At 41.4% G+C, this 13,907-nt stretch overlaps 1 protein-coding gene across 2 annotated transcripts in view; it reads right to left on the reverse strand.

The window, feature by feature from the left end:
* Positions 1–828: 828 nt before the first annotated feature.
* Positions 829–13,907, reverse strand: part of LPIN2 (lipin 2) — a 113,223-nt gene continuing 100,144 nt past the window's right edge. For both annotated transcript variants that reach the window (XM_083187569.1, XM_083187568.1), the window contains exons 16-20: positions 10,074–10,160; positions 9,044–9,196; positions 7,898–8,012; positions 5,085–5,188; positions 829–2,626 (exon numbers count right to left, since the gene is read on the reverse strand). In XM_083187569.1, coding sequence (XP_083043695.1) covers positions 2,482–2,626; positions 5,085–5,188; positions 7,898–8,012; positions 9,044–9,196; positions 10,074–10,160 — 604 coding nt within the window. In that variant the 3' untranslated portion in view covers positions 829–2,481. The remainder of the gene's footprint in view (positions 2,627–5,084; positions 5,189–7,897; positions 8,013–9,043; positions 9,197–10,073; positions 10,161–13,907) is intronic.

Raw genomic sequence — 13,907 nt, forward strand, 5'->3', positions numbered from 1 at the left:
ACTGTTTACCGGAGATATAATTACGTGCCGCTGCAAGGACTGGTATATATTGTCTATATTTTCATTGGACTTAAATTTTATGTGATTTTTTGATAAACATTACTTTGTCTGCAATCATGGTTGTGCAGACTTCTAAATAAATAAATATCTGTAATCTCATCTGTTCACATGTACATTAAAGCCATCTTCCTGAACTGATACTTTTAATGTCAATAATAGTCTGTACTGAGCAACACCTGTATCTATTCATTCACTGCATATCATATTACATACATTTCAGTCAGCCATGCATCTCATTTCCTTGTATGGTGTATTTTACACATTGTAACCTTTGTGATGCACTCAGGTTGGCTGCCTCACCTGATATTCCTGTTGGGGGCATGAAAAATATCTGAAACAGAGCATCCTTTAAGGGCTCTGCCTCTAGCTGGAGTCCACTGCAACATCCTCATTTCATATAGTTTATTCTAGGCATTGCATAATCCACCCAGGGTAACCTATGTAGCGGCCCCTAAAATGCATGACTTGCCATATACCTTTTGTGGGCAGTTTTGTAACCTGTGGAATTTAATAACCAAGATGGCTGCACCAAACGTAAGCTTATTTGTCAGTTTATTTTTTTTGTGCTGTAAAACTAAACCTCTCTGCTGTATTTGATGCTTTTAAAGTGGGTAAATCCTGCTGGAGACAAGTGCTATATAAATAAAATTATTAGAATTATTATACTTAATAGTAAATAATGACAACAATTAATGTACCAGGCAGTCACACATCGCAGATGGACATCCAGCTGCGTCACATCACAGGACAAATCAAGCACCATGTACGTTTGAATTATATAAATATTTGAACGTTTTATTTGAATGGAGTTGAACAACATACCTACCACAATAAAATAGGTGTTCTGTCCCCAACGCTTTCATATTAAAAGGAGACTCATACCTTGTATACAACAAGTGCAAACTATTGGTCAGATTTCTATCTACAAAACAAATGCACAATGACTTACTGGATGTGCATGGAAGGCCAGTTACCAAATTCCAGCACCAGACAGGCAACTTGGTTTATAACTCTCTAACTGTAAAATGCAGTCTATGAAAAACTCAGTCATTGGCATTTTGGTGTAATATTTCCACAGAGTACTCCAGTTTTTACTCCACTAGTGATTATAAGGGACTATGCTAGCCCAGATACATTTATAGAATGGACAACTTTATTCCCTCTTCTGCAATAAGTCCATTTCAAAATACTTAAGGGTATGTATTTTCCAGAGAATAATAAGCGGCGTAGAAACCGCATTAAACAAGGATTCAGTATTTGTAATTATTGGATATGAAAGATGAATCAATTTAATAATTTGCTAGGACAAGGTGGTTTATTAAATCAACATTCTTTAAAGTACCAAATAAGCTATGGCAGCCTACGAGGCACTGGCATTCACTGTAGGACCTGGGCTAGGCAGATAATATGGTGGACTGGTTGTCGTGGTTACTGTACACATGTATCATTAGTAAACAAGCTTCAATATGTTTTAATTCAGTCACAGTCATGTAACTATAAAAAAAAACACATTTTTTTTAAAAAGGCTGAAATGTTGGAAGAGATGACCACAATTAAAATCTCCGGCCTCACTTCACAAATCACTTGCCAATAACATTACTAAAATGGCTTATGCACAAAAAAACTCATTGGCCAATACAATTTCATCTGCTGACTTTAGTGAAACTAGGAGGATTTCTTTTGCACTATGAAACTGAAATGTCGTTGTTAAGCATAGAGTTAACATTCATAAGTGAAACAAAAACATAAACAAAATCCAAAAAACAGCTGGACTTAGCCTTAAATAAACAGATTCCTAAAACAAAACTGCACAAACATATCTTAAACTGCATGTTTTAGTGGCTTGAAATCCATAACTACATGGAAAATAAATAATTGCACTGGTAAATCTATATATTTGGATTAAAGCATTTTTCACGGATGCTGAAATTAAACCACTCTTTTTTTCCTAGGAAATAAAACACACACATTGCGCTATTTCCACTATGTACTTCTGAAGTCTTCGTTGCTTGTGGGTCCTGCAGCGTATTGCCCTGCAATAGACACTGCTCCGTTGGCTCTTAAGAGGCACAGCATGATAAAGAAATACATTTATACTGGTCAGTTTGAATCAAGGTATGCTGAACACAAGCTAAATGTGTTTTATATCTTTCACAAAACAAAAAATAAAATGTACAGTGAATTAAGATATTGTAGTAAAATAAAATCAATTTCTTTTACATTTTCCCTGAATATAATCAATAATATACAATATCTCCACTAACAACAAATTACAAACTGACTGTAAGACAAAGTGGGGTAAAGGCATTGGAACCCAAAACAGAAATGTAGGCCTCCCACAGCAGTAATACTCCAGGTATACAATTGCTGACCAAAAAGATTAGAGGTCAACCAACAGTCTGAAAAAGTCCATGCCGTGATTTACGTCAAGTCTGCCATGTTTACTTCTGGGAGAGGAGCTCTCCAATAGCAAAATGAGCTGAACTCTGGGTATGTGAATGCAGAATTCTGTTCTTTGTTAAGCAGAGGAAAGACGTGTTCAACCAGCTCACTCAGCCTGCCATACCTGGGGAGAGAAGTATAAAACACAAAGATCCAAATCAATAAACCGAATGGACACTTCTTAAAGACATCGCTATTAGAAGCAGACATACAACTAATATTTGGAACTATGGATTCAATATGTATGGGATGTTTGCAAGATTATTACAAATTCTGATTCTCTAAAGTCAAGTCTTTTTATCTGAACCTAGATTATTACAAATTCTGATTCTCTAAAGTCAAGTCTTTTTATCTGAACCTAGAAGTGAACCTCGAGAAGTAACGTGAATGTTTATGAATCCTCTTTATCCTTATTGCAGTTATTTATATTCAATTTTGTACTTTATTTACAGATACTGGGAACTGCCATGGGCAGCAGATTTGCACCAAACTTTAGGCCTCATATCTGGAATAGCCAATTCAGAACTTGATGCTCTATGACAGATACATTGATAACCTGTGTAATTTGGGATTGGGGCTCTGCTTCTGTCTGTTTGTGTATCATTTTAGCACTAGCAAGGTTTAGGTTTTTTGACCTTTAGCACCTTCAAAATCAATATCATGATTATCATATTGGTTGATAAGAGTAACAGAAGCATTACAAAATAAGTGGACTATTATAAGCACCTTAATGATGAGAGGAATCATTAGAAAATATGGGAGTGAAAAATACTAGTTTCCATTTGGTTTCACAGTTCAAGGTTCCTTCAAGCAAAGAAACCTTTTCATTCATTGAGAGGTCATGCTGTCCTGAAAACTTATTAAAATAAGGCTTTATATGAAGTTTCTATAAAATCGACACAAGATCAAATAGATTGTTTTCACAACATAATCGTATGCAAGGAATATATAAAAAAAAAGTTTTCAATTATTAGTTAAAATTTGATTAGACCTCAGAACCATTTCAAACAGATTGAGGCCAGGTGGTCTTAGAAATCTAATTCAACAGGTTAAGCTCAGATGTTCCCAAATGTGGTCCTCAAAGCACCCCAATGGTCCAGGTTTTAGTTAGATCTACTGTATGCTTGTCACAGGTGACTTAACTAGTACCACAGTCAATATGCTTTAACCATCTGTGCTGAGCCTTGGGTTTACTTCAAACCTGGACCATTGGTGTGCCTTGAAGACACACTTGGGAACCTCTTGCTACCTCTTCCAGATTCTTTAAGGATGTGAAAAATAGAAACAAAAATAAAACCGAAGGTGTAAATGGTTACCATTGAAATCAAATATTGTAAAAAAAAAATTACAATTCTGTAGCGCTTCACAGAGAATATTTGACATAATTGGGAGCCAATTAACCTGACAGCATATTTTGGGATTGTGAGAAAAAAACAGAGTACCCGGAGGAAACCCCAGCAAGCAGAGGGAGAATATACAAACTCCACACAGTTAGGGCCATTTTTGGAATCAAAACCTTGACCTCAGTGTAGAACGTTATATATTTAAATCCATAGGACATTAAGTTTATTTTGTCTCTGTCCTTACAGTATATAACTTCATACTAAATTGTATTGTAATATACACTAAATATATTCTTTTATTGGGGGTTCATAGACCTTGCTTTATTAATCTTGAGACCGAGTTATCCCTTATATGTAGAAACCATACATGTGCTCAGTAACACAGACTATTTGATATTAAAGTTTATTTGTAGAACCTGATTGTACTTATTATGCTTTACATTGATTAGAATCAGGATAGGGAGCTTTTATATACTTGTACTTGCTGGTTCTATAAAGCGTGCTTAAAACAGAATATTAATAAAATATTACATTTGGATACATGAGCACATATTAGGCCTCATCGTTACAGCCCCGTGTAATGATATATGTTCTCACCTTGCACACAGCAGTGCTTGTTCTAAATTCTCTTTTACCACAAAATCAGTGGAATGACCTCATGTGGGAGGGCGTCGCCTAATAGGACACTAAATGGTGACTTAAAACCCAGCTAGCGCACACTGCTAACTACAGAGGTGTTCTTATAAACATTGTGGCAACATTGTTGTCCCTCTGTACAGAATTTCCCAACCCAAAGTCCACAATACTCCTCCAGAAAGTTGTGTTCTGAGCAACATGAAAGAATAAAAGCTCCATACGCACTAAACGAGTCCCCACCGACATTGGCGGTGGCATCGGGGACCTGGTGGGTTGCCCGCATCAGAAAGTGGATAAACACTTTCTGGTGCTGGGTGGGAAAAGGGATTGATTATGGGAGTAGTGATGATCATGCTGCGGCTTCAGCATGACCGTTGTTAACGAAGATTCCCTGGAGGATTTGTTAATAAAGCGCAGAGTTAACAATATTGAGTTTACACACTTGCCGATATTGTTGACAACATCGCTCAGAAAGGGCATTCTCAGCTATATTGTTAACAATATCGCCTAGTGTGTATGGGACTTAAGACCCAGCTTAACACAGCTGAAGCTTTATAACGTATACTAAATACTTTCCATGCTGCCAGATAAAAAAAGACTTACGATGTTTTGTTTCCTTTTGTCCTTTCCTGGATTAATTCACCTTTGGGATTGACAGTAAAAATTCGACAGTCTTGTAATCCAACTTTAACATAGGCAAACACATCCTACAATATAAATACAAATGCAATTACCACAAGTGAAACGCCACATTCAAAGTGCACAATGTCAGTAAGTAAGCAGCCGAGAAATAGTTAAACTAATAGTCAGTGATGAAGTAAAGAATTTTAAAGAGCGTCCAGATATAAACATTTCAACACAGAAGCTAAGCAGCGAGCCAGAAACCTGAGCTGCTATGGGCCTCAGGAATCACTGACTCATAGGGAAATGTTCCCATTGCAGCCATGCTCCAGGACAGCACACTTCCAGGGGGATCCCTTTGTTTGATAACCTTTTTGGATCTGTTCCACTTTTGTTCAGGGTAGAAGAGTGAAATAACCAACTCCCACAAAATACAACTTATGCTAACCTTCATGTAACAGACAAAAAAAACTTATAGAAAGCCATATGTGGGCATTTTATCCCAAATTCCAGCAATTCTATGTAATTATTTTTGCCGTTTGTGGGCTAACATGATGAGGTTTCTCCAAGTATATATCCTGAGATCAGAGAAACCTCTCAAAGCAAAGCATAACATTTTGGTTACCTTAAAGTGTATGATATGTAAGAAGGCAGAGGTCTACTGATCATGCTGCAAGTCTAGAACCTTGGATGTGGGAAAGACCATCACAGAAATATGCTAGCATGCAGTGGGAGCTTTGCTACATCTGGATGGCCCAGAAAGCATTTCGGATTGCTCCATTTGTGTCTGCTGCATCTAACTCCTACACAGTGGCTCCACTATATGGCAGAGTCTGGGCTTTTGGATCATCTGCTCTCACTACAAGCCCCAAAACAGTCATTTTAACTTTGCATTTAAATACCTTAAAAATATTCCACACACTTCCATCTGTGCATATCACCAAACCCACCTCCTGGAAGTAGTAGTACTTCCTCTGCCTTTAGTGAACAACCCTTGCTATATACAGCAGTATTGCAATAAATGCTAAGTATTGTAAGAAAGGGTTTGAAGTATATTGCCATCCTTTTTCTTAATTGTATAATTGTCGATTTGTCCCTAAAACATAGCAACTTCTTCATCCTTCCTTCTATCGCTAGCTTATTCCTTTCAACGTATTAACATTTAATTTACTCCAACACATGTATACAATAAAAATATAAATCTTTGCACATGTGCATTCAATTGACTACTAATATTATTGACGTCTCATTGTAGCAAACACACCAGGTCATCGCCTTGCACAGTTCCTGAAATTGCCACCCTATAGGGTGAATTGTGACATCTACAAATACTTTAAATTAATTGCACAAACTCCCCTGTTGATGTATTTCCCCATGAAATGGCAATGAGATATCCCTTGCGATAGCACTAGTATAATATGGTTCCACTGCAACACTGGAAACAAATCCGAAAAGGTGTGATTTAGGATCCATAATACAGAGATCACAAAATCAACATAAAGCCAGTTGTGATGTTAATAATTGGACAAGCCTTCCCATGGGAAGGTGGCCACCATATAGGATATGTTGGTAAATGGGCTGGCTCCATAATAATACTGTGTATACACCATAACTCATTATTTCAGGAGGGCCAAGCTGTGGTTCTCCAGCTGTTGTGAAACTAGGCCTGCTTTATGGAACCCTCATCTCACCATAAATAATGGGTATGAAGTAGATAGGTAGACAGTGTATAAGTCAACACCAAATGGTCAACACGCACAAGGTCAATATACACAAAAAGTCGACATATGAAAAGGCCTGAGTTTTTTGGGGACTTTATTATACTTCACCATCTATGTGGACTCAGATTGGGAACAGTTAAGTGAGCCAAGCGCACTGGCTTGGAGCATGGCGAGCTAAGTGAGTACGTGGTACACTAGTTTAGAGTCCAGATGATGAAATGTAAACATTGACACCAACAACATAAAAAACTGTAAACATTGACACCAACAACATAAAAAACTAATGTTGACCTTTTCATTTGCTGACCTTTTCGTATCGACCTAGTCACTGCCGACATAGACACGGTGTGCTACTTAGACCATAATCCAAAAATGTTGTGCTTGTTTGTAGTGGATAATATGGTAAACGATCTTGTGGGCTAGCACAGAGCAGTGTGATGTGCAGTTGTATGTACACAAGCTGTATTCCAGAGATTAGTTCTTGTCTGAATGCAAGGACATGCTAGCGCCAGGGGCGTAACTATAGCACCGCAGCCCCCGCCACCGCAGGGGGGGCGCTGTGCATGTGGGGGCGCCGGGGGCTGCGGTGCTATAGTTAAACCCCCCCTCAATCCCCCGCAGACTTACCTATCGCGCTGGTCCCGGCGGCTTCGTTCTTCTGCTGAGGACCACCACAAAATGGCCGCCCCCATATAGCACACAGTTCTCTGAAACTGTCTGCTGTATGGGGCGGCCATTTTCTGGTGGTCCTCAGCAGAAGAACGGAGCCGCCGGGACCAGTGAGATAGGTAAGGCTGTGGGGGATTGAGGGGGGTTTGCATGGGCGGCGGGGTAGGGGTGCTCGGCGGGGTGGGGGTGCTCGGCGGGGCGGGGGGAGCGCCCCCCCCTAACGGCGGGGGGGGGGGGGGGGGGACGGGACGCCCAAAACGTAGCTATGCCACTGGCTAGCGCTACTGAGATTTACAAGACACACAGACAAAAATAACGGATAGAAATGCGCATTAAACAAAAAGTAAACACATGCATATAAAAAGTCTTAGCTGGGGCTTTCTGAACAGGGGAAGCAGGACTTACATTAGGTCTGTTTCCAAAAGCAGCATAAAATGGTTCTCTGTGTGGACCAAACAGGTTTTTGATATCGTTGAGGCACTCTATCTTGAATTTCTCAGGTTTCTTTTCTATGACCTCCCTAAAATTAAAGTGCATCATGAATGTCTAAAAGATGAGACCTTTTATGATAATTTTAGTAATCTGTACATGAGATAGTCTGTTAGCTAAACACAGAAGAAACAAATGAACACAGCAAGCATTAACATTCCATGTTTGCTAGGTCTTGGATAGTTATTGGTAGATCAGGAATAAGCACCCTTCTTGTAAAGATCCACAGGATGTTGGAACAGTGAGTTATTTATACCCCTTTCACACCGCACAAATAACCCGGTCTGACCCGGGTCACTGGGCGGTGTAAAAGCACCAAAAGGAAAAATCTGGGTAAAGCAACCCGTCATTCCGACCTGGGTTAACAGAAGGGTTTTACTCAGGCTGGATCCAGGTTGCTGGGCATCATAAACAGCTAACACTGAGTCGAGGGACCCAGGTCCTATTTACACTATAGGTGTCAGCTCCAATTGCTGCCTCCTTCCTCTCCCCGACGATGACGCTCCTCCGCTGTACGGCGGCAGCGACCCGGCTTATTGCCAGGTGGCTGATGGTCGCTTCACCTTGCAAATTCCGGGTCACCCCCAGGACGGACCCATGTCAGAATGCGACCCAGCATTTGATATGTGAAAGTGGTATTAGTGAGCAGCAAGGGTACACACTTCTGCTTCATATATACTTCAGTGCACCGGTTTTCTAACCCTATCATCAAGGTCCACATATTGTTGAATAAATTGTAGGCTATATGATTTCTATACAGTACTTTCCATAAACCTTCTCTAATGCAAGTCATATGGACTTCTAGATTACAGATGGATCTGCACGCGGAGCACGTTGCATGCCTCCTGGTGCACAATGCCAAGTACTGGGGGAACTAGTAACTGCTAAACTCCACATAATGCCATTTAACAGGCAACATTATTCTAATAGGAACATGCACCATGGCTTACAGTAATTTAATGGAACTCACTGAAATGATTGGAAACACAGATTGCCTATATTTATAAGCTAGTGGCTGACATCATCATGTAGTGTTATTATGGTGAGAGAGAAAAGGCATACCTGTGGAACGCAGAGAATAAGCTGCTAGGAGACAGCATCAGTGGTCCTCTAGGAAGAATTGTGCCTCTGTCATTCACCCAGTGTAAGTAGCCTCTAGTCATGTCTGCCATGCCTATAGCACGGGCCGAGCAATACAGAAATTTGTACCCATTTCTAGAAAAGGGAAGAGCAAATTAAAAAAACGAAAACAAAACACTTACAATTCAATGTTAGAAATCTACAGAACGCATATTAGACAGAACTCCACATATAGAAGAACTGATGTAAAAGAAAACCTAATGAACAGGTACTTGGCTAAAACAGAAACAAAGCTTTAGCATTGCAGTGTCCACTGTAAATGTAATGATAAGGGCACAGGATATATAATCTGACTGGTGGAAAGAGCAAGTAAAGTACCTTCATTTCACAAAGAAAAACAATATGCATAAGTAATGTTAGGTGTAAATAGAGTATCACCTATCTATCTATATCTAGTGTCTGTCAATGAAACACTGCCATCTGTTGGCAGCAAGTAAAACTACATCTAGCTTTCGAAGCATTTGCTTCGAGTGGGCTTACACTGCCATCTGTTGGCAGCAAGTGAAACTACATCTAGCTTTTGAAGCTTACTAGTAGTAATAGCGGGTTTACTAGTAGTAAATAGCGGGTTTACTAGTAGTAAGTACTCTTGCACTAATATTACCCAGATAACTGCATTATACATTACTGGGTTTTCTGAACGGATTCCTTTGACACTACTTTAGTCACTGTAGTGGTCTGATCTCATATCTAAGGACCATCTGATCCATTATAATGATTCACCAGACATCTGATGAATGAATAATAAAACCTGGAGATACACTACAGCTGATGGAAATATGATATCACGCAGTTAAATGATATTCTCTCTAATCTCAAGGAAATTACTGTATCCACTGGAAAAATGATGACTCAAAAGGGCTCAGTATAGACTGATGAGTCTTCATAAACAGCATCATATGAAAAAATACATAATCAAATGCATACAGTTTGCTGGGACTCCGATACATACTCATGTATAGAATGGTAGAGTTTAGCAATGCCTTGATGTGTCCAATCTTTCCCGAGCTGAGGAAGAATCTGGCCTAAAGCATCTGACCTTAAAGTAAGAAGGACACCAGGATTTCATTAAAAAGCATTATCTAGAACTACATTAGCATATATTGAAACAAATGACGATATAGAGACCAGGGGTTTATTTACATAAAAATTCATGGTACTTGTGTATTTTGGCGGCGCCCATCGCATACCATAAGGCATTCGATGGGATATCGCGCGATATTGTACAATGCCATACAATGTTAAAATTGTATGGCATTGTATATGGCATACAATGCCATACGATGCGATGCGATTAAACATTGTATAAGCACCCTAATGGGTGCTTACAATGTTAAATGCACCCCCACGCCACCCCTCCACTATAAACGTGAACCCGAAGCGTGGCGAGCGCAGTGAGCCCGCGAGGGGCGGCGGTACGCGTCCTCCGACCTTTTCATACCCCCACTATCCACGTCGGCGTGGAGTTGAGAATAACAAATGTGGCGAGCGCAGCGAGCCACCGAGCCCGAAGCGTGGCGAGCGCAGCAAGCCCCGCGAGGGGACGCGGATACCTGTGAAGCCGCGAGGGGACTCCGATACCTGTGAAGGTATCCGCGTCCGCTCGCCTCGCTGCGCTCGCCACACTTTCTATTCTCAACTCCACGCCGACGTGGATAGTGGGGGTATGAAAAGGTCGGAGGACGCGTACCGCTGCGCTCGTCACGCTTCGGGTTCACGTTTATAGTGGGGGGGGTGGCGTGGGGGTGCATTTAACATTGTAAGCACCCATTATGGTACTTAAAAGAACCCTTTAGGGTGCTTATACAATCTTTCACCGTATAGGGGCCAAAAATCGCATCGCATCGCATGCCATCGGGTGCATGGCATGCGATGCGATTAAAACATTGCGCGATGGACCAAATTCATTAATAAAACCCGGCAGATCAAGTTTATATGTCTAATAATTAATAGGGCAATCACATTTGCTATCCATGCGTTGCTTGTAAAAGTGCTGCTCTTTTAAATACTGGGCTTAGTATCACAATTGGCAAATTTTACTACCTGACGCTTTGTAAATAACCCCCTGGAAGATATCACATTTTCAATGAAAAATGAGCACATTTCTGTTGGCAAACTGCAATCTATTAATATCATTACTGGAATGGCAAGTGACATGCTAAAAATATCAGCCATTCATTCAAATACCGTTCTAAAAATAGACATCACAGATGCCGCCCCCCTCCCCCCCCCCCCCCCCACTACCCACCAGAACATGTCAGTAGAAAGCAAAGCCATCCTTTTTTTTTTTTTTTTTTTTAAATGTGAAACTTTACAATCCTTTTGCTGAACAAAAAAGGGATTTTTGTAAGAACTTACCGTTCGAATCCCTTTCTCTGATATGGTCCTGGTGACACAGCTCAACACTGGGATGTAGGAGGGTCCGAAGGAGCCAGGCACCTATCCTAAAGTTTTAGAGGGTAGGCTCCTCCCCTACTGCATCCCTGGACTCTTCAGTTCATCTTTCAAAGCCACTGGAATACATTAACTCAGTACAAACGCCTGCACATATTATATGCACATTTTATAACAGAAAACTGTTAACTTTTAACCATTTTAACGTGAACATCATGAAACTTCTGGCATACTTACTGAGCGTAAGGGAGGGATCGCTGTGTCACCAGGACCATATCAGAGAAAGGGATTCGAACGGTAAGTTCTTACAAAAATCCCTTTTTCTCTTTCAATGGTCCTGGTGACACAGCTCAACACTGGGACGTTCCAGAGCCGGTCCTTTGGGAGGGTACGCTCAGGTCTGCAGCTCTCAGCACTGCTCGCCCGAATGATGCGTCCTCCGACGCGAACTCATGGAATCTATAGAATTTGGCAAATGTGTGAACAGATGACCAAGTGGCAGCTCTGCAAACCTGCTCAGCTGTGGCCCCATGTCGAACCGCCCAAGAGGTGGCAACTGACCTGGTGGTATGCGCATTTATTTTGGCCGGTACTGGTCTACCCACTTTGGTGTATGCAAAGGCTATCACAGACCGCAACCACCTAGCAATAGTCTGCTTAGATGCAGGCCAACCAATTTTGTGTACGTCATACAATACCAACAATGTGTCAGTCTTCCTGACACTCTTCACTCTGTCCACATATATGCGTAAGGCACGCACAACATCCAAAGTTCTCAACTTGTCCCTTTTCTTAGAACCCTCTGGGGGTTGAAACACAGGTAGAACTATCTCCTGATTTAAATGGAAGGTAGATACCACCTTCGGTAAAAACTGAGGCACTGTTCTTAAAACAGCCCTGTCATCATGAAAAATTAAGAAGGGAGATTTACATGACAAAGCTCCCAATTCTGAAACTCTTTTAGCAGATGCTACTGCTAACAAAAACCCTAGCTTCCACGTGAGAAACTTAAAGTCAGCCGACCTTAAAGGTTCAAAAGGTGCCTTTTGAAGGCATTCCAAAACCAGTGATAGATCCCAAGGTGCTACTGGTTGCTTGTATGGAGGTTTCAACCTGGATACTCCTTGTAAAAAGGTTTGAATCTCCGGCAAAATGGCTATCTTTTTCTGGAAATAGATGGACAAGGCCGAAATCTGCACCTTCAGTGACTGAAGGCTTAGGCCCGATGAAAAACCATCTTGTAAGAATTCCATCATTCTGGATAGCTTAAAATGAGATGTATGAGCCTTTCTTCTCTCACACCATCGAATGTAAGTCTTCCAGACTCTATAATAATTTGCCGAAGATACAGCTTTTCTGGCTTTTATCATAGTCTGTACTACTGCCTCAGAAAACCCTTTTCTTTTCAAAATGGTGGTTTCAATAGCCAGGCCGTCAAAATCAGTCGATCTGAATCCAGGTGATTGAATGGGCCTTGTCTTAGAAGGTCTGGTCTCAGAGGTAGACGCCATGAGTCCACAGACAACCTCTGAAGCCTCGAGTACCAGGATCTCCTTGGCCAATCTGGGGCCACTAAGATCACTGGAACCTTTTGCCCCTGTATTTTCTTCAGAAGTCTCGGTAACATTGGTACTGGTGGGAATGCATAAAGGAGATCTCCCTGCCAGTGAATAGTCATGGCATCCACTGCCTCCGCTAGTGGATCCCTTGTTCTGGCATAGAACCTGGGCACTTGACGGTTGATCCTGGATGCCATCAGGTCCACATCCGGAGTTCCCCACATCGAAGTGATTTGGTGAAACACCTGAGGGTGTAAGCTCCATTCCCCTTCCTTGAGCTCCTCCCTGCTCAGGAAGTCGGCTTCTATATTCTCTATTCCTGGGATGAATATAGCCGATACAGCTGGAACATTCTGTTCCGCCCATAGGAAGATTCTGGATACCTCCCACATGGCCAATCTGCTGCGTGTACCTCCCTGGTGATTCAGATACGCCACAGCTGTGGCATTGTCGGTCTGAATCCTCAAAGGGAGGTTCTGTAACCTGTCTCCCGCCAAGGAAATGACTTTCCAGACAGCTCTCAGCTCCAAGATGTTGATTGGTAACGCTGATTCCTCTGCCGTCCACAGGCCCTGAAGCCTGAGATCCAGGACTATTGCCCCCCAGCCCCTGAGACTGGCGTCGGTAGTTACTATCAACCAGTCCCAGGTCTGTAATGACCGACCCCACTGGAGGGAATCTACTTCTGTCCACCATTTCAAGGATTCTCGGGTGTCCGAAGACAGCACTATCATCTCGGATTTCATGGTCAATGTGTTTCGTGACCAAGCAGACAAAATGTTCCATTGGAACCTCCGAGAGTGGAACCTGGCAAATTGAAGCGTCTCGAATGA

The sequence above is a fragment of the Crinia signifera genome, chromosome 5 (genome assembly GCF_055691185.1).
Source record: "Crinia signifera chromosome 5, ASM5569118v1, whole genome shotgun sequence".
In the NCBI taxonomy this organism is placed as follows: domain Eukaryota; kingdom Metazoa; phylum Chordata; class Amphibia; order Anura; family Myobatrachidae; genus Crinia; species Crinia signifera.